Raw genomic sequence first — 17526 nt, 5'->3', positions numbered from 1 at the left:
ATAATGTGCAACGACAAACTTAATTCCATCGACTACAGAACTGTTGCCTCGCATTACATAAGAGCTCTTTGAAAACAAAAACAAAACAAGGGGAGGAAAGTCCCTACAAATGTTTGATCTCAATGCCAAGAGCATGATGTTACACAAGACTAATTAGATTGTTGATTTTCAAGAAAGATCACAAATAGCTACCTGCCAAACTTGTCGAATATCTGGGAAAACAGGAGCAATTGCTCCTAGGAGTAAGGTTCAGGGATGAAACAACTCTACTGAATTCAGTTGTTGATCTCTACATTGCTGTTGAGAATCACAGTACTGCTTGTACGCACAGCGGCATGGTCCTTGCCTAACCTGCAATTACAGAAAGTTGCACCTTTTTTTTAAGTTTTAACAAACATAAATCAAACTCTGAATGCGAAAGCTTCTTGCAGACTGTAAACACTGAGGAAGCATGTTTTATTGTTAGCATGCTTTACGGACACAAGTTAGTGTAATTGATCCTAAGTAGCTAGCAGGCAAGGATGGTTTAAGACATGATGTGTCTACAATCTACAACCTCTTGCACCATTATGAAACCACACCGATGAAGTTTTTATCTGAATGGATGAATGGATAAGAAAGCTCATATAATCTTATTTACAACTTGTTCCGTTCGTGTGACAAGTAATAGGAAAGTGGGGGATGCAACAAAAACAGACATGAAAAGCATAACAAAAATGATTCTTCTTAAAGTAAATCTTGATTGACATATAGTAGAACATTATTAATGAAAAGTTAAATGAAAATGACTACAATATGTATTCTGTCAATACTAAAGTGAAGTTTATAAAAGTTCAGAAATTTCATAGCGGATGGTATCTGGAACCAATCTCATGTTGCATACAAATGAGATGATCAAACAGGTAATAAATATATTCTACAGTTTGCCGAGAAAAAAAACATAAAAAAGACAACTAGTTCCAACAGATTTACATAAATGGAAAAAATAAATATAAGAAATAGAAGCAAGAAAAGGTATATTTGGATAAATAAGGCTAAAATTAGCATTGTTATTGAAAAAACAATTAGATGTGAAAAAGAAAACCACCTAAAGCAACTTTAAAAAGTATCTATTCTGTGTCTTCTTCAATATTACAAAATAATAAGCAGCAAATTGATTTAGGGAAAGTACTTGCTCCCTTTATCTATCCAAGTTAACATACAAGCATAACAAAACATGCACACAGACAAACTGAGGAAATTGATGAATTAGTATTCCTTTGAAATAAAACCTATTGTACAATAACATATCTACAAAATAAAGAAAGACTACTTGTCAAATCTCCTAAAAATCAGTAACTGCAGTCCATATTCTCAAAGATATCCTAAGAGACTAATTAGCTAATTAACAACGGTAACTATATGAGGAAACAAGAATATTATACACAAACCTTGCGAAAAGTGAAGGAAACCCTCCGAGAACTTCTTCTTATTTGCTTGTCTCCTATTATGTCAACCTGCAAGACATTGTTTAAAGTAGCAGATCTCCAGCTATGGATTACAGATACTTTGATATATTCATTTTGTTCTATGCCTACTTGTATAAACTAAACAAGTTGGACAGGTGTTGGAAGAACTGACAATTTTTGTCTAAGAACAAAAGTAAAGGTGATTAGTTGGTTCAACAGTTGTGATATGGCGGCCCTCAGTAGATGTCAATGGTGAGGAAACAGATAGAGCCAACTTCAGATAGTTTGGGCCTTAGTATTCTTGTTGTTTTGTTGTAATGTACAGTAAAAAACTTCAAAGCTTGAAAGAACAAATGATGGCCAAGCAAATTTAGATGAGCCAAATAGTTACAAGAAAAAGAAGGAAAAGAAATATACTTTGTGATGTGGAATATAATGATTCCAAGCGTACCGCCCTTCCCCAGACATCAAGAGCATAGAACGAGAAGGAAGAAATATAGCTTTTCTAATGGTGTTAGAAGACAAAAGAGTGCTGTCTTCATTTATTTCATCAACAGATGCAGATGGAAATTGCCAAGTTCCTAGAGGATATCTCCTGAATTCCATTATGCATGAACCAGCAACAGAGAGGCTGAAGATAAGTTCATCAAAAGCTGAGTGGGTGTCTATGTGTGGGGATAAACCCACCCCGCATGGATATTCATTAACCTGTAGTAAATTTAAAGTTAAAGCTTATAAACATTTCCAAGTTGAAGTATATAGCAGGGTATCATAAGCTAAGGAAATCGAATGAAAAAGAATGACTTTAATCATTTTAGACTATCATAATCATGACCCAATGGTTACTATTTATTTTTTCTGATGTGTTTGTTTAGTTTCTAGTACCATAATCTTGCTTGCAAAATATTTTTTTAGAAAAAGCATAAAAAATGCATTAAGCCGTATCTTTATATTATTTATATTATTATATATGAGATTCATCCTTGATTCAACTGGTACATAACCAACACTAAAGAATAAAAAAATGCCCTTTGTGAATCTCGAAGAGGACACCCTTTTGGTTAAATATGAAAAGGATACCCTTTTACCTTTCTAATTTTGAATAGAACTATTCAATTTTGTCTATTTGAGAGTTTAATTCAAATTCAACAGTACGAAATTAGGTCTAACGAAATTTGAATTACTATGGAAGCCATATTAGGAATTACATATTTCTTTGAAACTTTTATTTTTCATTCCAAATAGATGGTTTTTATATTTCACAGCGCACAACAACTTCTATATAAAATTTGATTCAATGAAGCAAAAATCTACTGTTCTATCTAAAACTAGAAAAGGAAAAAGAGGCAGAATTTTAATACTTAACCAGAATGAGACACCCACTTGATGATTTAATATCAAGGGCACAAATCCAAATAACAAATACATGGACACATGCAATATTCTGCATTGCATTATAGCTTCAACTAATTATAAAATATTTTGAACCAAAACAACCGTGATAACAATTAGCTATTACTTAGAAACAGAAACAGTTTCCTTTTGTTCTCTTTATTAGGCGCCTGAAATTCTACTAGTTGGCACAAGGTTAGAATCCCAATTGTAGCAATCGGCGTTTAGTCCATATTTCAAGTTTTCAACTACTTCTGTGGCAACCTAAAGATGGATGAAAAAAAAATCATTGTTATAATAATTGAAGGTTCACTTCTGTTGAAAAAAAAATGGTTTTGACAATTGTTATTCACCAGTTGTTATCGTTGTTATCAACTGGTTGAAAAAAAATGTTTCGTTTCTTTTGTTTCACAACTGAAGATGCACCAAAGTATCTGTAGTTTATTGCAGTACAAATACTTTGAAAAGATAAGTAAAACTACTTTTTGAAAGGAAAAAAAAAATGTCCTGACATACCGTTAACTGATCCATCTCTTTATTCTGATCATCAACAAGACCAGGAAATGATGCAATTTTCTGAAGTATGTTAGAAACAAAATATGGGAGCTCACCTAAAAACTGCTTTGAATCAACATTTCTTGTCTGCATAACAAAATAGTGATGGGAGTCATTATTCACCATAACCATCCAGAGATAAAATTTTAGTTACCCAACTAATAAAACCAGAATATACTAGAACAGGCTTAACATGGAGGCAATTCCAGAAGGAGCTATCTGGCTTGACAAATGAGAAATACCTTGCACACAATACACTCATAAATGTATAATGTTCTAAAATGTCAAAAAAAAATAAAATATTATGCTAACAGCAATAGTTTACCTCAGTTGTGGGCTGACATAAGCTAGAATAAAACAGGTCTTGACACAGAAATAGTTACATCAAAACCTTACCAATCATGAAATATTGAAATTAACATTACGATAATTTAAGAATTTGACAGAAAAGAATCAGCTTTTCTACGAGATCCAGACACAACTGATCAAAAGTTTAACTAGATAGGAAGCAATTTACCTTGTATAGAAATTCATAGCCATAATGCTGAACTCGTCGTTTTGCCAGATTTATCCATTTCCTATTGTCAACTTCCGCAAGAAGTTCCTGAGATCATATTATTGATAAAAGTGGGCTACCAGATATCAAATCAAAGAAGCATTGGAAAATAAAAATGATTTTCTGCACACTAAGGAAAACCAATTAAGTAACAAAAATAATAGTTGGGTTTTCTATAGAAGCCTTCTTATAAAGAAATCCTTGGTGACCTCTATAGTAAATTGAATACACACAAGTGTGAATCAAGTATCCTGGTGTTTGTCACTTCAGAATTGCATCATAGCAGAAATTAACTAATCTACCAGTAAGCTACCACCATACTATTCATGAAGAATTTCTACAAAATATATTTTTCAATCATTCCTGACCTGTTCCTCCTCCAAAGTAATAAAATCATGCACCAAATAGATTCCTGGAATATCCAAATCCGATGCTAAGAAAGACACTGGAAGCACATTATCACCATGGACCTAGATATAGTATGATGTTAGTCATGGACAAGCATAAATCTGTCTCCATGGATTTTTCATTAAAAAATGAAGTGCCCAAAATGAGGAGAAACATGTAATCACACAAAGGTCAATGCATGAGAAAAATCAGCTCCTTCATGTTGTAAAAATATATATATAAAAAAAAGTGTGATATGACTTGAAGACATCACAGTCAATTTGAACAATAGTATTGGATAGGTAAAACTAAAAACATAAAGTTTCCTAGAAAGTGAACAATGTTAGCAACCAGAAAATTGTTTAATTAGTAGCAAGAGAGACTACTGCAACTATTTCATACTTGTGATGTTATATAACTGCCAAACGCTGGTTTTGTGTTAATGCATATCATACACCAATTTATTTGTTTTTCTAATCCCACGCCAACAGAAATTATCTACGTAGTTTGTTCCACTATATATTTATTTTATTATTATATATTAGGGGTGGTCATTTGTGCCATATTAATTGTGTCATAAATGGGTCAACAAAAATCTCTAAGAGAAAATATTAAATTGATTATACTTTTTTTTAAAAGTATTGTTACTCCCTAAAAGTTTATTATGTGGCATAAAAGTTATTAATATTTTTAAAAATAATTATCTAGACAAATAGCTCATTTCAAGTTAACCTATTTATATGTTTGGGTGATATTGTGTTGCTTTTAGGTTTTATCTTTGTTAATTGTGTTTCTAGTTGTGTTGGGTCATGATATTGGGTAGTGTCTAATATTGTCAACTCTATTATATGTAGTGTGGAAAGACAAGGGAGAGCAGGGCAGATATCATAAACCAATCATTGTTTGTTTTTTTTTTCTGAGGAAAGGTAAGAGTGAGCTTGGTTCTCACTCAGGTGGCATTGATAAAAAGGTTAAACTGCGGAGAACCAAAGGCTACAACATGACAAATAGCAGGATAATAGGTTGCTAAATAAGATTAAAAAAAATACAGAAGCTAGTAGTCAGTGAGGAAGCATATCTGGGTTCAGCTTCCATCATGCCTCCAGTTCATTTAGAAATTGCTGTTTATCCCATCAGACTGAAAAGAACTCGCCTGTCATTGGCACTTCACCTGCAGCTCCAAAGCTTTAGGTAGTCTATCCATATGCAACTGCATTACATCTCGCACATATGCAAATGCAATTGGTTGCTTTAATATGCAATTGGGTCAGTCTAGACCAATCCAGATTAGTTCAACTCATCTTAGTACCATTAGTAGTAGACTAAACAGGAAAGGAGACAACTGATCTAGTTTGGGTTTAATTGATTTCCATTACAAAAAAATGACAAAATGAAGGGAATAGAAGCCTTGTAGAAAATATCACGGTGTAGGTATATATGACTAGTTCTTTGATGATTTAGAACTAAAAGAATTCACACTTTTATCAACATTGAGAAGGCAGTTGGTTACAACATTTTTGAATGTGAGATATTCCAACCAACTAGTAAATTCACATAAAATTAAGCTGAGACAATAAAGACCATGAAGGAAGATGTCATCAACACTCGGTGGTATGCTGTGCTTTTCCACTACCTATCTACAAACCTCAGAAAATAATTTCTCAAGATTTTCACTTGAGAATCATTTTTCCTTTTGGAGAACTACCAAGATAAATTCTAAAAGAAAAAGAATTAAACTATGCTTGGTAGACTGATTATAAACAATTTGCAACAGATATGATTTTAACTCTAATGCATAAGAAGTTACTAGAAATATGCTTATATAAAAATCTTAAAATCACTCTTATGCTTCACGATCTAGTACTTACAAAATGTTCCAAGTGGAACAAGCAAAGAATAACTCAATAAAATAGCAGTGGACTCTTCAAACATTATGATCATGATTGATTGACAAATTCCACAAATATTTCAGTATCTCATAATTAATAGCATGACACTAAATGATCCTTCAAACTCTGGAAACAATAGAAACTGTACATAAAATAAAGATCACCTAGAGAAAGCATCACAAAATTTACTTCCTGTAATTGTTCCCTCATTGAATGTAATTTCTTTGCTATTGAAATAGTACCCAAACTAAGAACTATTAAAAAAGTTACCTCTCTGAGTAGTAAAAGGGAAGCCTGGTACACAAAGTTCCTGCTAATGCAGGGTCCCGGGGTCTATTGCACATGACCTTACTCTACATTGCAAGAGACTATTTTTACGACTCGAACATGTGACCATCAAGACACATGGCAGCAATATATACACACTGATGCAATGGTAGACTAAATAGATAAAACAAAAGTCAATAACAATGAGTCCTCTTAGTATTTGATATAAAGGAGTAAATAGATAATTATAGCCCATCATTTTTAGAGGAGACATAATAGTAATTTGTCTCAATTACAGTGTCTGCTACAGTGTTGGCAAAGGACCTGGAAGTTGTGGCTAAGGTGTTACATGTGTCTGAAATCCACCTTTACCAAATGAGGGCTTGCGTCCATACACATCAAATATAATTTGTGGGCTCCTTTCAAAAAAAAAAAAATCAGCTTAACTAAAACCGTTTTTAGTATCTATAAATGCCCACCTGAATTTCAATGTGGGATATATTCTATATATGAGAGATTATATGTTGATAACTATATTGGGCAAAGTAAGGGATTTAGATGATATGTCCTAATCATCAAGTAGGATATATCTGCTGGAAACAAATATAAACTCAGACATATTTAAACAATACATGTCTGTAAAACACTTAAACATAAGATGCATTACTCAATTTAAAGAATTAGTCTCTGACTAAACCTTTTGCGGTGGCTGAATTGCTGAATAGCGTATGTGCAAGGTTCTCCCTCCAAGTTCAGCACAAGGGCATCCATTTAACATTTTAATGGCTGCTTCAGCAGCATTGACTTCAGAAAAGCAAACAATCACACGGGCACCAGTTTCATCAGCAGCATGGACTCCAATGACCTTCCCAAAAATGCTAAAGGCAGATTCAATATTTTCAAAAGGTATGCCCACAGCTGGTCCACAATTGGCAATGAACAAGTAAGGGGTTGGCTCATGCTTCAAGCCTTTAGGCTTTGTAAATCTCGAATTACTCATCTGAATTACTGGCATTTTACAACCTAAGAACATGGGAAAAAAAAAAGAGATAACTCCACTCCATCTCAAGAAAGAAGAGAAAGTAATATTATAATCAAATAGTAAGATGGATGGTTGTATAGAAGAGGCATTTTGGTTAGATATATCATATGATTGGTTAATCTGTTCATGCACTGTTTACATCAAGCAAAATTTATGAGAAAATTAAAAGAACCACACAATTTTGCAACATTTATCACACATATTGGCATTCAAATAACATTTTGCAAGGAAGATACGAGGAGTCATCTTTTCCACGATGAGATACTTCTCAATGCTAATCAATTGGGCGTAAACCAAAAAGTGCACCAGACCAGTGCTATAGCTAATTATCAGAGAAATATAAAGTAGATTTCAATTTTTATTAGACATAACTCGTATTATAAATTCATTCATAGAAACATTATCTTACCTTTCCAAGATCATATTTGCATCCCACACATGTATAAATGTTTAATAAGCATAGATTTCTCGTGAAGAATACATGGCAAACCATGGTAAAAGCGAATTTAAGATGGAGTTTTTCTTTTCCTCATACAGACCTATCCCAAGTGGCATGATGAGACAATAGTCGAATTACTAGTATGAGAGTTATAGGGAGAGAGGAAGGAAAGGCTCACAAACTTAATGATATATGGAGCTTCATCCTTTATGTACATCTTTTTGTCACATTTCCTCCTCTCCTTTGTATCTTCCATCTTCCATCTTCCATCCAAGTAATTGGCACTAAAATCATATATAATGTTGGTGCAAGACTGGCTATCAAGAGCATCACAATTGCCATGTTTATATCATGATTCCAGTTTTTTTTTTTTTTTTCCAGCAACATGTTTCCATTTTAGTTGGAACTGAATTCCACAATAAAAATAGTTTCCTAAAAATAAAGTATAAATTTTGTTTAAGAAGGAATCACAATAGGAATTCAATTTCTTAGGGTTTCTTACTTAAGTATCTGAAGTTTGTGAGATAACTGCTTGGGTCAACCAAAAAATTGAGAAACCCATTGCACCTTCCTACAGTCTAAAGACAAATGGACTACAATGCAAGATGGCATGGCCAAAAATGCATAGACTGAAGATAGAAATTAGGCATTGATGTAATTGACCTCTATTGCCAGAAGCTAGCTTTTTGCTCTCTAAATGGTGGTGGATGACAGTGAATTCCACTCTACTCCCATGGGTGCAAAATTTTCCCCCATGGCGTTGCATGACACTCCCTCCTACAGATAGCCCCCGCTATCAAGAATTATATTTAACTGCATGAAAGCCTTCAACTTTTGGTGGTCACCGAGCACCCGAGGACTACCTTACTTCCTTCCAATGTGATAAATGTGTTGGTATATCTCCTCCTTGAGACTCCTCATATCCAATCAAACTTGTGAATCTTGACTATTTTGCTTTATTGTACTCTATCCAGTGAAGGAGACCACCCCCTTTGGAAGATCAGGTTCTCTAGTCATGTTTGCTCCTCATGTGTGATCCAATTCCTACTCTCCATCCACGTTCCACCTGGAGATGAAGAGGACATTTTCCTCTATTTTACCGTATACAAAGGAGGTTTTTTCAACCAAAAAGTTCTATACTCAAATTAGGGATGGTGGAATACAAGTCAACTGGCATGGACTCTTTTGAAGCAACTCCGCTCTACCAAAGTTAAAACTCTAGGTTGGGCTAACATAAGAATAAACTTCATTTGAACAAATTCCTTCACCTACCTTAGCTTCACCCGTGTTCTACAGCCAATGGCCATAAACTTCTCTACGACTACTACTACTAGTCCTATGTGAAGTGGCAACATTTTGGTTGGAGACAGTTTGTCTAGAACGTACAAGTACATTTGGTACAAGAAACTGAATGGAGCTCAACTTTTTCGACCAAAGTAGTCTCCGTACAGCAGCAGTAACCAAACTTGGATGATTTGAGCAAAACTTGGATCTTGTGAGGAAATCAATGTAACCTGATGCAATGTTTGGATGACTTGGTAATTAAACGGTTATACCAATGGGGACACCACTTGTTAAGTGTGGCTGTCTTCCTCAGCCGTAATCTGCAAATAAACAAGATTTACAGAGGATTTTACACAATATAGCGAGGAAGGGAACCTACCTCCCCCCTTTCCCTCTAAAAAAAAAAATGCAAACAGTGATAAAAATAATCTCCTAAGCATTACATCAAACAGTTATTGTGCACTTTACTACAACGAAGGATCTGCCCACGGCAAAACGTAATCAAATAGAAACTGAAATTATAGTTAGATCAAGGAAGAGCAAGATTACCACAGCATTTGCAATCAACAAGTAGTACAATTGAAACACGAAGATTCACTCGAGGATTTGAGAAACAAACTACGGACCTCGCACCCGCTTCAAGACCACCCGTTGCCTTCTCGATCGGAGCTCAAGCCGAAATCTCTCTGCTCTTCATCCTCTCCCTCCTAAGGAATGCAATCAGGAAACTTTTCGAAAGATATGGACGTTCGTGATAGCAGGCCGGTTGTTTGTTGACCAGCTACTTCAAGCGAGCCCGCATAAACATGGACTGGTGCAACCAAAAGGCATGAATCTATTTAAGTTAGCCTATATAAAGGTCTATGGGGTCGGATTAGCAAGTTTTCTTTTATATATACATATATATATATTTATTTATTTATTTTAATTTTTTTTATTTGAGCTTTTGACATCCTTCTTCCTCCGTGCAAAGAAAGCTCCAGCCACCAAATTTATCCGCTCGGCGACGGCTGTTGAGCGCATTCGAGAGTGATCGGTTCCTGACTTCCTGGTGCTCCTGCTTTGTGATGCATCCTCCCTCTCCTCTGTCTTTCTCTCTCTCTCTTTAGCCCTTTCTCTTTTGTTTACGGTCGCCGCTCCGTTTCCCACCAGAGATCCGCGATGGGTCGGCCTCCGCACGGCGGAGGTCCCGTCTTCCGATTCACGCAGAACGAGGTACATGGAAACATCTCTGTGCTCTCTCTTCCTTGCTATTGCGAATCCCTCGCCTTCAAATTTCTGTGATATATTTTTTTTAGCGGTGGTATTTTAGGGTTTTGTTTCCGTGCTTGCGGATGAATTTTCGTTATAGGGGATTGTTGGTTTCAATTCGATGGGAGACCGGAAGTTTTTCGCTTTTTTTTTCTTCTTCTAGTCTGATTTAGTTTCCTCGCGTTAACCATTTTCCGCACAGATTGACAGCTAGGAGTCATCAATGGCGATACCTTGCAAAAATCTAGAAACTAAGAGCGAATAAGTAACCTCGTTGTCTTAAATTAGAGTGTAGGGATGATAATCTTGTGATAATCCATGGACGAGGTGGAAAAGAAGCGAATGGAAAACAAGGAACGAAAACCTAGATTCCGTTCTGAAATACTTAATTTTTGGTTTGCTTGGAGAGAAAAAGGGTAACACTGAAAATCAGGAAAGAAAGAAGATCATCGAAAAAAAGAAATAAATATGGTCAATTGAGACTTGAGAGTAGAAGATCATGGAAGATTTTTTTTGTTCTCACTTTGCCTCCCAATTTTGGGATTTCTTTTTAATCTTTTTTCAAAATTGGAAGGTAAAGTCAGAAGAATAAATTCTTCCCTAATCTTCTACTCTCCTCCTAGTACATCAGTCACTTTGGTTCACTAATGTTAAACACAGAGTAAGTTGGTATATGCAGGAGTACGCTAATGTAGGTGACTGCTATTATTTAATGGTGTCATAGCGGTCTTAGAATTTTGTATTTAACCAGTAATTGTGCGTGCTGTTCTTTGGTGATCTTATTGGAGAACTTAATTGTGAGTGGCTGAGCGCCATTTATTAGAATAATGCAAAGGACATCCCGGTTTGGGCACTTTTCAATGCTTAATTGGTAGTTAAACTTAGCTAAGTTTGAGAGAATCCTGGACTAGGAGGACTTGTTTCTTAGTTTTGTGCTATAAGTGCCATCAACTAACCCATTTCATAAATAACAAGTAAATCAATTTTAAAACTAGTTAGTATCAGTTTTCTGATTAGCAAAGTGGATATTGCAAATAATAACAAATTTCAATGTTTAGAAGATGCTTCATGGTTCATATTGGTTCTCATTCCCAATTGTGAACTTTGACCATGTAACTTGATTCGATTTGAGCCTTTTTATTGTATTCTCATATCTACTTGAGTACCTGGCACTATCATTGCTACATATGTTGTTTAACACCTCAATTGTAAACTATGTTAGTGTTAGTATATCAGTGATCTAAATCACGTTTTGAAGAATGTAGTAGTGATAAGCCTTGCATAAATTTTACTTGAGGATAATTGAGATTGACACAATTAGATGATGTTAATGATGTTTCTTTTCCAAATTAATTACTGAATGATTACCATCCATTTATATTATTTCCATTACTAATGGCATATGTATCTCCTATAATTGCTCATCGTCCTAGTTTGCAATTATTTTCCTGGAAATGCTGCACTTTTTTATATATGTATTCAATTTTCCTTTGGGAAATCATATGCCTACTATGCTTGCTGTTGGAAACAGTTCAATATTTTCCTAGGCGCTTAATGTTCTAATTAATACTTAATTTATGACAACTAATACAATCATCAATCGCCAATGAGTGATAGGCATATACCATATAACTCAATCTACTATGTGACCTAATGAAATTTGGTGGTGACTGATTTAAGGTTTCGGAGATGGAATCGTGCTTACAAGAAATAAATAATGCAATACCACCTCGTGAAATTATGTGTGCACTCGCCGACAAATTTAGGTATGTTTGTGTGTCAATTTCTGGTCAACCTTCACAGAGAATTTTCTTAGTATTTTTGCTGTTTGAAGTCAATCCTCTGAGCGAGCTGGGAAGATTGTCGTGCAACCGAAGCAGGTTTACTACCTCTACATGCTGCTACTGAGATGTCACCTTCTTGAACTTTTGTTAACAGTAGAGATGTTATAGGTATGGAATTGGTTCCAGAATAGGAGATATGCACAGAGAGCAAAATTGAGCAAGGCACCTGCGAAGTTAACCATTTTGCCAATGCATCGAGAAGAATCACTTCCTTTTACAAATGTGTCTACTCCTATTTCTACTCCTGGTACTTCCCTTTGGTTTACTGTTTTTTCTTTCTACCTGTTGTGTCTCTCTTTTCTTGTTTTCATCTTTTAGGAAGGCTATATTTATTTACAAATTGATAACTTGCTTAAGAGTAGCAATTATTGATTATTTTCCCCTAAGTCTGTTCACATGGCAAAGTTCTGTTGGAAGAATTGAGAAATTGGCCCTCCATGCTAGTAATCTAAATATTAAACAAGATCCTAGGTCTGCTTGGCCCCTGGGCCTAGTCCCACATGGTTGGTAGGAAGATAATGGCCATGATCAAGTACCAAGGGCACCCCACCTAACTGCCCTGGTAAATTTATATTAGATTTAACTCTCCCTTGCTTACATGGTATCATAACCTCCTATATTGACCAATCAAACATGTACCAAGTGACCATGTTAGTTGGCTGCATGGGATAATCGAACCCTCCTAAGATGCTTAACTATCAAGGGATTTTGCACCTTGCTTCACCCTCTTGGGGAGCAAGGTCTGCACCCTTGCTTCACCCTCTTGGAAATGTATCAAGGGACCTCCACCTAACTGACTTGTAACTTTGTTTGGTCGATTTCTATATTTGGATATCATTTCTCACTATCCTCTCCCACATTAAATGATCCCTTTATTTTGTCATCTAGGACGGAGTTCAACAGATAATGCTCTGGTGGAATTCGAAGCAAAGTCCGCTAGAGATGGAGCATGGTGAGAATACTTCCTTACCTCAGATTTTATTGCTACAGCTTGCAAGGAAATAACCTATGTCTATATCCAATTTTCTCTTCATAAATTCATTGAATAAGCTAGTTTATATGCTTAATATTCCTTTTTATGTTTGACTACTCGCAAGCTTTCTTACCTGTTATATTTGTCTAGGGATACAATTTTGGCAGGCCAAGTAAATCCCACCTGTTTTTTTTTTTTTAATTAAATCAGTCTGTTTGAAAGATTCAACGTCAACTAGAATAGGACACCTTATAATGTAGGGCATGAGGTGAAAGTTTACAAATCATGAGGAACCTTAAGAATACAACTTCATCCAAGGAACTGGAATGGAGAATATAAGAAACAATGCTGGAATATATGCAAAAACACCTTTCAAGTTACATCTAAACTAAAATGTGATTAACATAAATTAACCACACAAGATTGGGTTCATCTAGACTTATGTCAGGAATCAATTCCTTACAAGTAAATCTCGCAATTACAAAACTCTTGAAACCGTACTTCAAATAGTAAATGGAGAAGGCAAAGGATGGTAGAAGAGTGAAGAGGCAAGCCAACTACTCTTGTATACATATGCACGCTCAAAGCACCTATGCCATATGGTGCTAGCCAACTACTCTTGTTTACATATGCACGCTCAAAGCACCTATGCCATATGGTGCTAGCCAACTACTCTTGTTTATTATTATCCTGGTCAAAATTTTCTGTTTCTTGTAGGATTTAGAAATACAAGAGCTCTTGGGTAAATTCTTCTAACCTAGGCCTTTTCTTGGCAAATTACCTTACAATCAGATTCCATTCTTAAATGTTATATGATAATTCTCCTTTTATTTCCACATAGAATCTAATAGTGACTTCATATGCAGGTATGATGTTTCAACCTTTCTTTCCTATAGAATGCTTGAAACTGGTGATCCGGTAAATTATATTCAAATTCCACTTCTACTTTGTTGTGCTCCAGTCTTGTTGTTACATTAGTATTTGATGCAATGCTTGTTAATATCATTCTTTCAGTTTGCATTTATGGCAAGTAACTTCTTGAAATCAGAAAATAATTTTGGTCCATTTGATGATACGTCATAGTAGATACCTGATAGTATAAATGTAGGGAACTTTCATTTTGTCTAATTCATAGTATTCACTTCTCCAGGAAGTTCGTGTTCGGTTCTCGGGATTTGGTGTGGAAGAGGATGAGTGGATTAATGTACGCAGATATGTTAGACAGCGTTCCCTTCCATGTGAGGCTGCTGAATGTGTTGCTGTACTTCCGGGAGACCTTATCCTTTGCTTTCAGGTGACTTCCCATGTTGGTTTTCTAAATTACTTTGCCCACGGGTGATTTTTAATTGATGGTGAGCATTCTGAACATAAAATGTGAATATCAAAATAATACATAGGAGAATAGCACATCTTGAATTGTTAGATCCATACTTGTGAATCATTGATCTTGAAGTATAATGGATTTCAGTTCTGTGTTTCTGTTTTCACATTATCAAATCCTGGGGCAGTCTCTTCTTTTGTTTGTCTTTGACTGGATGACTGAATATAAGTCTAGTTAAGTGCCGTTTTAGCTTCTTAATAAATTAGGCCATGCTTACAAGCATCACTCTGGTTGGAACATAAATTTCTCTTTGAGGACTCTTTCATTTGGGTGAAAAGTGTTATGAACTCACCATTCACATTCTCTTGATCTGTATATTTATGCAGCACAAATTTTACTAAAATTTGAATTTAATAGTTTTAGCAGCAGTTACCTGACCTTTTTATCTAGACCAACTCCAAACTATGTACACATTTTGGCTTCCTTTATTGCCCATTATGTATTGAAACTTTAACATCAATGGTCAATTAAGGGCATACATATGTTATTATAATTTAGTCAATTAGCGTAGTATCCTTACCATCCAATTAAAGTATGTCATGTGACTCATGTCTACATGGTGGAAGACCAAGTTTGAGACATTATTAAAAAAAAAAAAAAATAGGAGATAAAAAATAGTTTAATTGATTTTTTCATATGACAATTATATAAAATATTTTAAATCTAGATATGAACTTTTTTTCTGTTTCCATGTTCAGTCAGAGGTTTGAAGAACCTATTATTTGCTATCTCTTGCATTAGTTGCAATGCTACGTAAAAGTTCTTCATCTGCAATTTAATGTTTCTAAAAAAAATTATTTTACTGTTTATTATTTGATTATTACATTTCTCGGCTGGTGTTTTCAGGAAGGTAAAGAACAGGCTCTTTACTTTGATGCTCATGTTCTTGATGTACAAAGACGAAGGCACGATGTACGAGGATGCAGGTGTAGGTTCCTTGTTCGATACGATCATGACCAATCCGAGGTACCGTATATATAATTTTCAATCTTTGACTTTGTTGTGTATGAGCAAGTACATGTAAAAACTCAAGATGATAACAAAATTTTCTATGATCATTTTTTTAAGATCACAAATGAACATATTTTAGCTGCTGTTTTTCTTGTCGAATTACTTTTTGATGCCTGAAGCAATTTGTAATTTCATTTTGTTTTCCCCCAGGAAATAGTTCCACTGAGAAAAATATGTAGGCGCCCAGAAACTGATTACCGTCTGCAGGTGCTGCAAGCTTCAAAATTATCTGGCCCCATTGATCTACAAGCCACAGCAACAGACAGCTGGTCGATTCCTAAGGATTTGGCTTCGCAAAGGAACGGGAAGCAGCGCAAGCTAATGGATGTCAACACCGACGAGGTAACAATGGTCTCCCTTCCTCCTTCAAAGGATTTGATTAGCTCCCATGGCAATAGTCCAGCAGCAGCAACTGTTGATAATAGCAGCAGCACCCCTGTGAAGGTTATAACTGAGGAGGCTGCAGTGAACAACCAGAGCATGGAGTCCCAACCAGAAGGAAATACCTAGTTTTGATGGTTGATGTAGGATGAACACAAAGTTAAAAAAAAACTCATTTGCTTTATTTCATTGTTGGTGAATCAACATTTCAGTTTAGTCAGGCTTAATACCAGAGCTCTAGGTTGGAAAATGCCTTAGTTAAATTTAAGTTCGTCGAAATTGGAAATGTAACCCACATTCGATAGTTCTACTACCTCAGAATGATCTATTATCTTTCCATCAAGCATTTGATCTGAACGATTGTATACGTTTTTTTTTTCTCCCGCTAACGAAAGACGTATGCATCTGCAAGTCTTCAAAAGTCACCAATGAAAACGAAAAAAAGGTAGAATCCCCTTTATACCTGTACAACTTGCCTCAATAATTCCTCCATTATTTCCAAGCTCCTTTTCCGTTCCACTACTGATCGGAATCTCCTATCCTGCTCAATAGCGGCTCACAAAAGAGACGAGCATCTTACTCCTAAACGTTGATTTGCGTTCAAGGAATCCTGATCATTCTTCCTTCACATCCTATTCATGCTTCTGTGTCACAGCACCGTTCTCCAGTCCTGTCCTGTCCTGCTCTATAAATTGTAGTGGATGCAATGCAAGATCCAGAAGCAAATTTCCCTGCGTGTAATTCGGTATGGCCTCCATGAAAGCAGAGAAGCCAGTGGCTTCATCCCCAGCTCCTAAGGTTCAGCTCAAGCCTGCAGGCACCAAACCTGCAGCCACCACGAACAGGAGGCCACAGGAGCCAAAGAAGGTCCATTCACATCCTACTTCTTCTTTATTATTTATTGCAAACCCTAGTTCACTGGAAAATGTATATGACCATCCCTATGTATGTTGCAGGCCGCGAGTACTACTCCCAAGGCAACTCAGCCAGCAAAATCTAAGTGAACGAGCTCCTGCGTCTGTCGTTATGGGGCATAAGTATAGTAGTTATGGAATAAGGAGTATGTAATGTTGTCATGGTTGGCTTGGGACATATAATTACACTCAGTGATGATACTTGATCGAATGCTTATTGAAAATATAGTATAAAATAAAATATTAATCAAAGAAATTGTCTTGTTGGAGACAAGTCAACGATTACTATAGTAACGCAAAGGTACCATCCTTTTGTGCGTACTGTTCTAATTGGTGACTCAATATACCATAAGTCCTTTTTAACTTAGAGCTACGAAAAGAACTTCCAAAAGATACAGGTTGAATAAAAGACACATCTTTTAATAAATAAATAAAATATGATGCCAGATAACAATAATATATAGAGTTTTTTCATACTCTTCTTCTGTGTAAGAAAGTTCAAGATGAATAGA

The 17526-nt window shown here is 35.5% G+C and overlaps 2 protein-coding genes across 2 annotated transcripts; one reads left to right on the top strand and one right to left on the bottom strand.

The window, feature by feature from the left end:
- Position 1: 1 nt before the first annotated feature.
- Positions 2-10082, bottom strand: LOC122018778 (alkylated DNA repair protein ALKBH8 homolog). Its single transcript, XM_042576195.1, has 8 exons — positions 9886-10082; positions 7192-7517; positions 4320-4421; positions 3913-3999; positions 3357-3482; positions 1866-2156; positions 1431-1496; positions 2-351 (listed from the first exon to the last, which is right to left on the bottom strand). Exons 2-8 carry the CDS (start codon positions 7507-7509, stop codon positions 250-252), a joined length of 1092 nt encoding a protein of 363 aa, XP_042432129.1. The 5' UTR covers positions 7510-7517; positions 9886-10082; the 3' UTR covers positions 2-249.
- A 112-nt stretch (positions 10083-10194) lies between these two features.
- LOC122019885 (protein SAWADEE HOMEODOMAIN HOMOLOG 2-like) lies at positions 10195-17225 on the top strand. The gene is made up of 10 exons (XM_042577478.1): positions 10195-10474; positions 12191-12276; positions 12345-12390; positions 12463-12601; positions 13243-13306; positions 14194-14245; positions 14478-14621; positions 15555-15674; positions 15870-16967; positions 17057-17225. Exons 1-9 carry the CDS (start codon positions 10421-10423, stop codon positions 16227-16229), a joined length of 1065 nt encoding a protein of 354 aa, XP_042433412.1. The 5' UTR covers positions 10195-10420; the 3' UTR covers positions 16230-16967; positions 17057-17225.
- The last annotated feature ends 301 nt before the right edge of the window (positions 17226-17526 follow it).

The sequence above is a fragment of the Zingiber officinale genome, chromosome 9A (assembly GCF_018446385.1).
Source record: "Zingiber officinale cultivar Zhangliang chromosome 9A, Zo_v1.1, whole genome shotgun sequence".
Taxonomy (NCBI): Eukaryota; Viridiplantae; Streptophyta; class Magnoliopsida; order Zingiberales; family Zingiberaceae; genus Zingiber; species Zingiber officinale.
Note: the sequence above shows the minus strand (reverse complement) of the source record. Positions and strands in the feature narration are given on the sequence as shown.